At 30.7% G+C, this 10,527-nt stretch overlaps 1 protein-coding gene across 2 annotated transcripts; it reads right to left on the bottom strand.

Annotated features, from left to right (window-relative positions):
- Window positions 1-3,867: 3,867 nt before the first annotated feature.
- LOC148601667 (uncharacterized) lies at window positions 3,868-8,512 on the bottom strand. 2 transcript variants are annotated; one of them, XM_088556177.1, is made up of 2 exons: window positions 8,407-8,512; window positions 3,868-4,334 (listed from the first exon to the last, which is right to left on the bottom strand). In XM_088556177.1, exons 1-2 carry the CDS (start codon window positions 8,459-8,461, stop codon window positions 4,015-4,017), a joined length of 375 nt encoding a protein of 124 aa, XP_088412303.1. In that variant the 5' UTR covers window positions 8,462-8,512; the 3' UTR covers window positions 3,868-4,014. The 2 variants fall into 2 exon arrangements, with proteins under 2 accessions (XP_088412303.1, XP_088412302.1); XM_088556176.1 differs by lacking the exon at window positions 8,407-8,512 and adding an exon at window positions 6,534-6,687.
- Window positions 8,513-10,527: the final 2,015 nt, after the last annotated feature.

The following is a 10,527-nucleotide window of genomic DNA, read 5'->3' as shown; positions in this document are numbered from 1 at the left end:
GAGGCTCCAGCCGAAAGCAGAAACGTTAACACCTATATAGATTTATTTCAAACTTCCCCACATTAGTATCGAATGAACAAGTGTGATTTGATATTTTGCTCATTTATATATTTCAAAATATCGAAAATATTACAACAATTGTTGATTTCTGCTGAAAATAATTATAAGTTTATCAACAATGACTTGTAATGTACGTGCTTATCATGTTTTACCTATTGTACCCAGAAAACATTAGACACAGCAGGGACCTGTCTGTCTGTCTGTAGTTAAACAGAAGAAAATCCAGTGATCCTTAAGATATGGTAGTGCAGGCTGCAATAGTAAAACATGATTTTATAATTGTCTCGTCTCTGTGGATTCTGTTTTCAGAAGAACATACTCTTGATACTTGTTGAAGACCGCTATTTTTCGGAACGGGAGACCAAAACGTTTTGTTGCTTAAAACTTTTTCAGGGGTAAAAGTAAAAGTACAAAGCAAACATACTTTACAGGAATAAGGATGTGACTTTAGCGTTGCGTTAATACCTAACGATTTTTTTCTCACATTTACGTCGGGCTGTTAAAAGTAAACTTTATATCTTAATTCCTCCTCAATTTGCAGCTTCAATGCTTCATTATGCGCAATCATTTGCAAACATGCAAGATTGACATTATGAGATGGTCATTATCACTCTTATCACCTGTCTTTTCGATAACCTAGTCATCTAAGATACCAATTTAAAAAAAAAACAGAACAGATCCACACGACAGAGAAAAGAAAAAATAGCATATATTATATCCGTCCCTGACCAGGTCTCGCCACATAATCTTATTATATATTTATATATGTCTAACGAATAGCGTAAAATATTACACATTATAAATGTATAATTGTTTTGTTTTTTGTTTTTTGTTTTGTTGTTTTTTCAACATAAACAGATTGACCACGCATACAAATTTTTTACAAACGAAAAGTTATTTTATTTTTAGATTTCGTTAAAAACAAAGATGAAAACATTTGTTTCAATATTAAAAATTGAAACATTTTAAGTTTACTTATGGGAGATAATATAATTTATTCTAATTGGCGCTACAGAGCATTATGTACCCTCATCCTTTATGAAAAAAATATATCGGACAGTTTTTAAATAGTTTGTGAAATAGTGAAAATAACCCTATAGAGAATTCTATAAAAAATCATATAAATTTTGTTTTTACTAGGGCTCAATCATTTCGAAATACCAAAGTTTTTACTTTGAAATTGTCTCGTATATCCCAATTTGTCAAGGATCGATAGTACATCGAAATAATATTTGAATCTCAACAAAGTAACTCTATTAACGGATGTTATACTTAAGTTGTCCCTGGACAGGGAGACAAACCACTAATAGGACTGCCAATGTCAAATGCTTTGTAAAATAATCTGCCATGTATCGAATGGTTTAGTCCTGGTTTCATTGGTTTATAAATATTCACATTTCCGTCTCATTAACCAATTATATCGAATATAATTTAATTTGTCGGTGACATAAAAAACTTGTATTTGAAGTAAAAAAGAAAAAACGTCTCTAAAAAAAAAAGACCTTGTATTTGACGCCAACAAGAAGAAGCATTTCTTATATGTGTAGAAGGCTTTTCCATAACATAAATCCATATGTATATTACGCAATAACATTCATGTAATTGTTTTTAATTTGACATTTCATTAATTGCATTAGTAAACAACTTTCTGCAATACGAAACATAAATTAATTTTCTTACCAACTAAAAATATTCTTTCGGAGAAATACAAATACAAAACATAAGAGGTAAAAACACTGTTTACATAAAAAAATTACAGTTTTAGTATACCACTAAAACAACATCATAAATTATTTAACTGGAATAACCATGTTTAAGGGTTTAACTGAGGTGGTAAATTTACATTTTTATCAACTGCTCCTTGTCTAAGTTAGAAGATTAATCAAAACCCATTTTATTGCCTTTTTTCTTATAGTTAATGTTTGGTAGAAACGCTGTTTGTTTTGTCTAAAAACATACCGCTTTGATTTTTTTTTTCAAAACCCTTGTTTTTTCTAGTTCTTTTTATGTTATTGGATTCAGAATTTAAGAAATACATTAACAGCATTCAAATTTTGAATACAAATTCTACAGTGTAGCCAACTAAAGTTTCATACAACATAACAAATTAATAATAAAGATTGATTACGTGTAAGTCTTGAACTTTGCATTTGAGAATCATATAACGTGTTTTATTATTTAATGACATGGGTGAAACATTTATGAATTTGAACTGAATCAACAACTGCCTTAATAGAATAGTGAAGATTCAATTCTTATATTACATTACTTGTTTCTTTTATCTTATTTTTCTCTTATATTAGATAAACACAAAAATACGTAACATCCATTGATTTATAATGATAATCCACTGAGCTTTTTTATTGTATTACAATAAATTTTGTATGTTAACATACAGACAAATGTACATTCAATTGGATTGGTATTCTTTTTCAAAACTTAAGATTAGTGAATCCCACGTGACATTTTTATTGTGCATGTGAGCGTCATTGATTTTTACCTTGGCAATTGCATGATGACCATGTTTAACATGGACATTTTATGTATGATTTATTTTCATTAAATTCTGTTGGACGTGTTTTTTTTATGTTTGTTTTAGTAAACAAAGTGTGCTTACCAGTTGCTTTTTGTTTTGGACAAGGTAACAGAAAAAGTGCATACTCTTTCGAGGTAGATGCAGATTGTTATCTTTTGTCCTAAAAATAGTGTTTGTATTCCGTATCGATCTCACGAATTAAATCAGAATCAACAGAAATTTATTGTTCGTTTTATTGTTGTGTTTTTCCACCACTGTCCGTGGTTGGTGAGGGTTGAGCGCTCACAAACATATATTATGTGCCTGTCATAAACCAGGAAACTTTAATTCAGTTGTTGTCGTTGTCTTACGATGTTATTCGTTTTAGGTCTTTTTTTATAGTTTAGGTCGATTTTCTTCGTTTATGAAAAGTTTCTGAGTTTTCTACAGTCTGCTGTATGCACAATATCAGGTAATATTCTACGTTTACCAACCTAATAACCCATCATAAAACATCATAGTAGCCCTTAATGTGTCAATTATATAAGTATAATCATTTAATCAAAGTCCATTATATCTGTATTGATTAGTCGTTGACCCCCTGCCCCCTCCCCCCCCCCAAAAAAAAAAAAGAATTTGAACCCAGTAAAATGATAAGAAATGCAATATACCCTGTTTTTGTTCGAGAAAAAACTGTAGTATAAGGAATGTAGGGAAATAAAACTTTTCATCGATGTAAATGAGTAACAACCTTAAATATATCCTCTTTTCTATTTATCTAAACCTTTCTTTTACTCCAATAATGACCTTAACATTTTCAATTTCTTGAAATACAATTTAACATATAAACCATTTCATTTTCTGAATAAAGTCTTGTAGGTTCTGAATAATGTTTACAATACACACCGTACGTATTTTGAATGTATTCTGCATATATAATCTATGAGAAAGCATTCTTCCGTGTTGACGGAAATAATTTACTTATTTTGGTTTAATTTCAGGTAACGGATATTGGTATTGACTTAAGACCTGACAAATGGATTTAAGTTTTAAAAGCGAGATTTTAAGACATTTTCGTTTTATTTGTGTTGGTTCGTGTGTTTGTTTTTATTATTCAAAATCACTATACTCTACTAGGATTTGCTGTATACTAGTTATTCACATAAAGAAATCGCAAAAGAGATTATACTCCGTGTATACGGCCTCCCAAGCATGTTATAATACATGTAAAAAAATTGAGAGCAATTCTAGCGAATGTAAACATTTTTTTCATCAGAATTAAACTATTGAAATATAACTCAAATGCGAACCATTTTTTTTATTATTTCAAACATAATTATTCATGTCCGCATTTGACTTTACAAATTACACAGTCCCCATCCCAATCCATGTCTTAGAATCTGTTAATATTCACATTAATAGTTTTGGTCTGTGTCTTTTTATCCGTAGTATTTGTCTGTGTCTTTGTATCCATAATATTTGTCTGTGTCTTTATATCCGTAGTATTTGTCGGTGTCTTTGTATCCATAGTATTTGTTGGTGTCCTTATATCCGTAGTATTTGTCGGTGTCTTTGTATCCATAATATTTATCTGTGTCTTTATATCCGTAGTATTTGTCGGTGTCTTTATATCCGTAGTATTTGTCGGTGTCTTTGTATCCATAATATTTGTCTGTGTCTTTATATCCGTAGTATTTGTAGTCATTGCCGCCATAATATCCGTCATCATATTTGTAATTATACTTGTCCTGAACGTATGCTGAAATGGTATAGTAACATCTGTTATCAACATATAGTATGCTTTCTTTTCTGTATACTTTTTTTACATCAAAAAGCAAACAATAAAGTATACTTTTATGATAGGGGATATAAGGCACAGGTCTAGCTATATCAACATTACTTTTTTTAAAATCCTGTTTTTGTAGTTATGTTGATATTTGTCTTACTTTCTGAAAAAATAGTTTTAAATGTGAAATCTGTTCTAAATGATTTACACTTAAGACATTTTTTATCATGTGATTCTGACGTCATATGACATTGTTTATTGATTACCTTGAGCAATATTTAATCAAAAACTAAATTATCACGTCTGATGTTACATTTATTGTATACATATATATTTGAAATAACATCAATACATGTGATTAACTCGTAAAAATAAACTGGCTTCTCGAGTTATTTAGTGGGTGGTACCGCTTGACCGAACTTTGTATTATCAGACCAATCGAAAATCATAATCATTCATTAAATAAGTAATTTCGAAACTAAACAAATACAAACTAATTGATAGAACATGATATAATAAATTTACACCAAAGGTATAACTAAAACTTCTTATATGATTTTAGGCTTTGCCTATTAGCATCGAAGCCATTTAACTTTGTTGAGAACGAATCGTTATTTTGATGTATTACCGATATCTAGACCAACAGGAATATGCGACACTTGCTATAACACACGATGTGCTTCTTCGTAAAAAGTTATCTCTAAAATAATAAGTAAATAATCACTTCCTAACTGTTAATCATGTGTTCTCCGAATGATGTCATTTTTGACAGAACGAACCTGTTTAAGACCATCTACTTATATGGGACGTCGCAAAACCTGGACGTCCGCTTAACAGACTTTGTTTAAACTTTATATGGTTTTTAATATCCATATTTAAATTTTAGGGAAATCATCGGGCTTTATTGATATGTTATATGGTTTACTAAGGAAGAGTTTGTGGGGGCAACTCTTCGAACTTCCCGAAATGGATTTTGTTCAAATTTAGCAAAATTATTAGTAACCATATGTAATTGATTATATTCAACCGCCATTTTGATATGACAAGTCTAACAGTAATTATAAATTGTTGAATAATACACAATATGAACACGTTGTGGATGCAACTCATCAAATACAGGAAATAGAATTTGTCCATACTTTGTAGAATTGTAAATCTCCATATGCAGCAGATCATATTGCCTCATAAGTACCCGAACACCAAGTGTTATTGTTCTTGGAAACTAATAGAGGGATTGGAATGAAACTTGCAGAGAAGTTGGGCCTCACCCCACAGATGTACATCCGCAAAAAAATTTTGAAAGGAGGGGCGCTTTGGCGGAAAAGGGGGATAGGTCATAATTTAGGACATTGCGATATCTCGGAAACCTAGGTGGCCAGAAACTTTAAAATTGGTGTGGGGTAGAGTTTGATGAGCTTTACAATATTATGCAAAATAAAGTCAATCGATATGTATTGTGTTGTCATGATATAAAAAAAACGAAAACAAATCGCCATTTGTTGCGATTTTTCAGATGTATTTTCTTTATGTAAGTTAAATGACTTGAGATGTCTTCACCAAACTTGGGATTTATATAAAACCATCCAAATGTGAATGAATACAAATTTCAGATTTTTTTAGATGGCCACCATTTTAAAATGGTCGCCATTCAAAATAAGGTCCCCTCTTCGAAAATTAAGTAAATGTCATTAGAATTTTATGAAACTTAATATTTAAGCTAAACATTGTATGCTAAATTCAAATATTTTGGAATGTTAACATATAGATGTTTACTTCACAACAAAAATTAAAAGGAGGGGTGCTTCAGTCGAAAAGAGGTATAGGTCATAATATGGGACATTGTGCCAATTCATAAATCTTAGTAGGTATCAACCTGAAAATTGTTGTGGTGGCAGAGTTTGATGATCTCTATAGTATTATCCCAAAAGGTGACTTGGTATTTCGTGTATTGCCATAGTAACGAAAACAAAACAAAAAATTTGGTCAATTTTTGTGATTTTCCAGATGTTTTTCTTTTATGTATGATTGAATTCATACTATTATACACCGTTGAACTGACAACAGAGGAATGACAACGACTAATTTTATAAATATTTATTATAGAAAAACCTGTTAAAAAAGAAATTGAATATTAGATTCAAAATTATTGATTTGTTAGGGGTGAGTACTCACTTGTACGATATTTGCCATAGTTCTATAAATGAAATCATTACATTCAAATATCTTGATATTTTATATCTATCACATAAATTGTTTGTCATACACTCTTACTGTTGCGAAATGTATACTTTTCAATCGCAACTTTCCCACTTTTACTTTGCTGTCAGCCATGCTGTTTGTGTGAATTCTAGTCACTTCGGCACCTGGTTACATCGGCACAAGATAGAGTCACTTCGGACCTGTTTAATCGGAACCTGCGCTAGTTAAATCGGCGCCTGTTTTTCACTGGTCTTATATGATTGATTAAAAGTACCAAATTTACGTTGTAACAATTTTGTTGATATATGTAAAAAAGACTGAAAATTAAAAAAATTCGGAAATCATATTTTCATCTTCTTCTCGGAAAACCATTTGGCCAATAAAACCAAATTTAGCAGGAATAGTAAACGCCTCTGGGCTTCTAGTATTATTATCTTAAGATAGGATAGCAATTATTGTATTACCTGTGGAGTGATGATATTACAGATGTGCGCGCCACAAAAAAATGAAAAGAGGGGTGCTTTGGCGGAAAAGGGGGATAGATCATAATATAGGATAACGCAAAGGTGCTTTTTTACAGAGTTTTTTCGTTAATTAAGGAACTGTACTTTTATATATATATATACATCACAAAAAATCAGCCGAACGTTTCAATAAAATTATCAAAGCTTGGTTAAGTGCATATTTTGAAATATCTAAGATGAATGCCATTCAAAGTAAGGTGCCCCAATAAAAAAAAGTGTTGAATTCATCGAGATTTTATGTTATTTCAGCTTAGTATTATGCAGATTTCAAAATTTTGGGTTCTGAGACTATTTTGGGAACGTGAGGGGACTTTTGTGACTTGCTTGCAAGCACAACTTAAAACTTATTATTATTATTATATTAATTCTCCTGTCATAAAAAATTGCTAAAGTGTCCGCCCTTTTTCTCAAATGTGGCTTGTCCGATTGAGATGAAATCTTTTTTAAAAGTTATAACTACTATTCGAAGGATGCAGAACTTCAAAAAATAATTTCCAGATGCCATCGTTTTTTCAAAATGGCCGCCGGAAATTCGAACATCGTATATCTCAAAAACTGCTGATCAGAATTTGACGAAACTTGGTATATATGTTAAGCTGAATAGTCCAAACAAAATCACGCAAACAAATCGCATGCTTCTCGGCCGCCATTTTCAAAATGGCCGCCAACGCGGTCAAAAATTCAAAGTTGTCCGATTTCAATGAAAATTCATATGTAGGTCCTCTGAGCCGTCTCAATTTATAATCTGCGGCTCAATTGGTAATTTTAGGTACATGTCGGCCGCCATTTTCAAAATGGACGCCACTGCGCTCAAAAATTCAAAGTTGTCCGATTTCGATGAAAATTGATATATAGGTTGTCTGAGCCGTCGCGATTCATAATCTGTGTCTTAATCGATAATTTGACCTTCGTATGTACCGGCATTTTCAAAATGGCCCCCACCGCCATTAAAATTCAAAGTTATTCTATTTCAATAAAATATGATATCCAAGCCATTTATGCTGCCTCTGTTAATAATAAGGTGCTTATCTGACGATATATTTCTCAAAAGACGGCTCAGGAAACGGGAGGCCACTTCTACACGTTTCGTAGGAACTTAAATTTTAATTTACTTTTATTTTTGTTTTCTTCTTTTTTTTTTTGGTGATTGAAATTAAAAATATGTTAAATCAAGAATGCTTCTGGTCTACAATTACAAGTTATAAAATTTTATTTCCTAGCCAGTCTTTTCTCCAAACCTTTTATGATATCTATATAAGTTTGCTTGCAATGACAAATGTCTATTTCATCCTTTAAATATTACCATTGAATGTAATACTTACTTTTTCCCTGGACAGAGAGAAACACTACCAAAAAAACTGCCAATGTCGAATACATTCTGCAATACTCTGCTACGCAGTGGATGATGTAGTCCTAGTTCACTTGGTTTATAAACGTTCATATTTCTGCCTCATTTAACCAAATATAACGAACTTAATTTGATTTCTCGGAGAGTTAGGCATATAAAACATGTATTGAAATCCAAACAAAGAGAAATATTTTAAATTTGTGACGAAGGCTTTTCCACTTCTTTGATCTTTGATTATGTTAAGCAAAAACAATGATGTAATTGTTTAAGTCTTATATTTCATTAAATACATCATCAATAAATCTTCTGCAATACGAAGCATTAATAAATTTTCTTACAAAGTGAAATTATTCTTCTGAAGAAAAAAAAAACATAGCAGGTACAACAATTCTGTACACCAAATTTTCAGCAAAAAAGGATCAGCAAACTCCTTAAAAACACTCAATGCATTTAACTAGAATAACTATGTTTTACGGTATAACTATTTGAGGGGGTGTTAAATCTCTATTTCTATTCATGATGTCTTGTTTCATATATAAACAATAAATATTCAAAAGAACATACACATGTGTGTAGGAGGCCAAACATTTCTCTCAGTTTCGTTACCAGTAAAATCAGTCAATGTCTAAAAACATAGCACAATAATTATATTAGTTTCGAAATATTTTTCGTTTCTAGTATTTTATATATTATTGGCTTCAGAATTACATACACATTCATTGATAAACATCATTCTTTGATTACAATTCTTACAATAATGCCTAATAAAAATTTCTTTTTTTTTAATCAATAATACAAATTGACTATGTGTAAATGTAAAACTTTGCGTTTGCGAATTATCTATCGGTGTTTTATTATTTTATTACATGGTTGAAATGTGACTGAATCGGATCAACCGTTGCCTTAGTAGAGTAGCGCAGATTCAATAATAATTAATAATGATAATTTTATATGAAAATGGCACTGTTAGAAAAATGTCGTCATTTTTATTCGATCTTGAATAGAAATGTTTCTATTATCTGATCAATAAGTTAATGAACTTGAAACCAGGCCTCTAATGGCCAGACTATTTTTATGAAAAGGGTATGTGTACTAGAAAAAAATTAGTATGAATTCATCATAGGTTTTGCCAAAATATTAAATAATAAGGAATTTAACTTTATAACTGAATAAATTACATTGTATTTTAAACTTTGGTTCGATTTACGCATACCATAAAACACCTCGTGGTTTATTTTCTGCGTAAATCGAACCAAACCTCTTTATACAAGATATTAGTTACATTCCTTAAATAATAATGATATGAAAATCATTTGAGAAGAGTGAATAATCAAAATATCATCATGAGTGCCGAAGAACGTATTGGTTTAACAAGTGTGTGTAATTTGTTCCACACCCCAATTAAATCTTAATGCGTTCTTGGCACGAGTGGTCATATTTTGGTTATTCGCGATAACTACTTGATTGTCCTTTTTTTATATATATTTCCTCCATTATTCGTTGCTTTGTACAACATAAATTTTGAAGCTTGTCAATGACAGATTAGTATTCGTATTGTGAAGTGAGAGAATGAAATTACCGATTTTATTTTACAGTGTAAATACACGGGGAACATTCGGTAAACCACTTTTTGACATATAATAACCTTTTATTACTTTTTTTTTCTTATTATATTCCTATTTTTATTTTAGATATTCATATGTAAGTTAATACCTGTACCCAGCGATTCTGAAAAGTAGTTAATTTAATTACTGGGGTGGATTAAGATTAAATAAATATTTCCGAAGATGTAAACATCACGTGTTAAGCCGATTTCTATTGAGATTAGCGTTGTTAAATGATGTACATGGTAAATGTAATCATTTTTATATGATACACAAATGAAACAAAATATAAGTATTAGTTAAAAACCTTACCACCAACATTGTACCTTGTATACAAAATATCAGGTAGTATTCTGTGGATACCAACATTAAAAAACAAAGTTACTCTAAATATGTCATTTGTAATCATTACACCAAATCTTTTTTTAATGTAAAGTCTTTGACTGGGGAAGAATTAGAACACAACAGATTGGTTAGAGACTATATTCAAA

This window comes from Perna viridis, chromosome 12 (genome assembly GCF_037379345.1).
Source record: "Perna viridis isolate PV_CMFRI_1.1 ecotype Kerala chromosome 12, ASM3737934v1, whole genome shotgun sequence".
Taxonomy (NCBI): Eukaryota; Metazoa; Mollusca; class Bivalvia; order Mytilida; family Mytilidae; genus Perna; species Perna viridis.
This window is presented reverse-complemented; position numbering and strand designations above follow the sequence as displayed.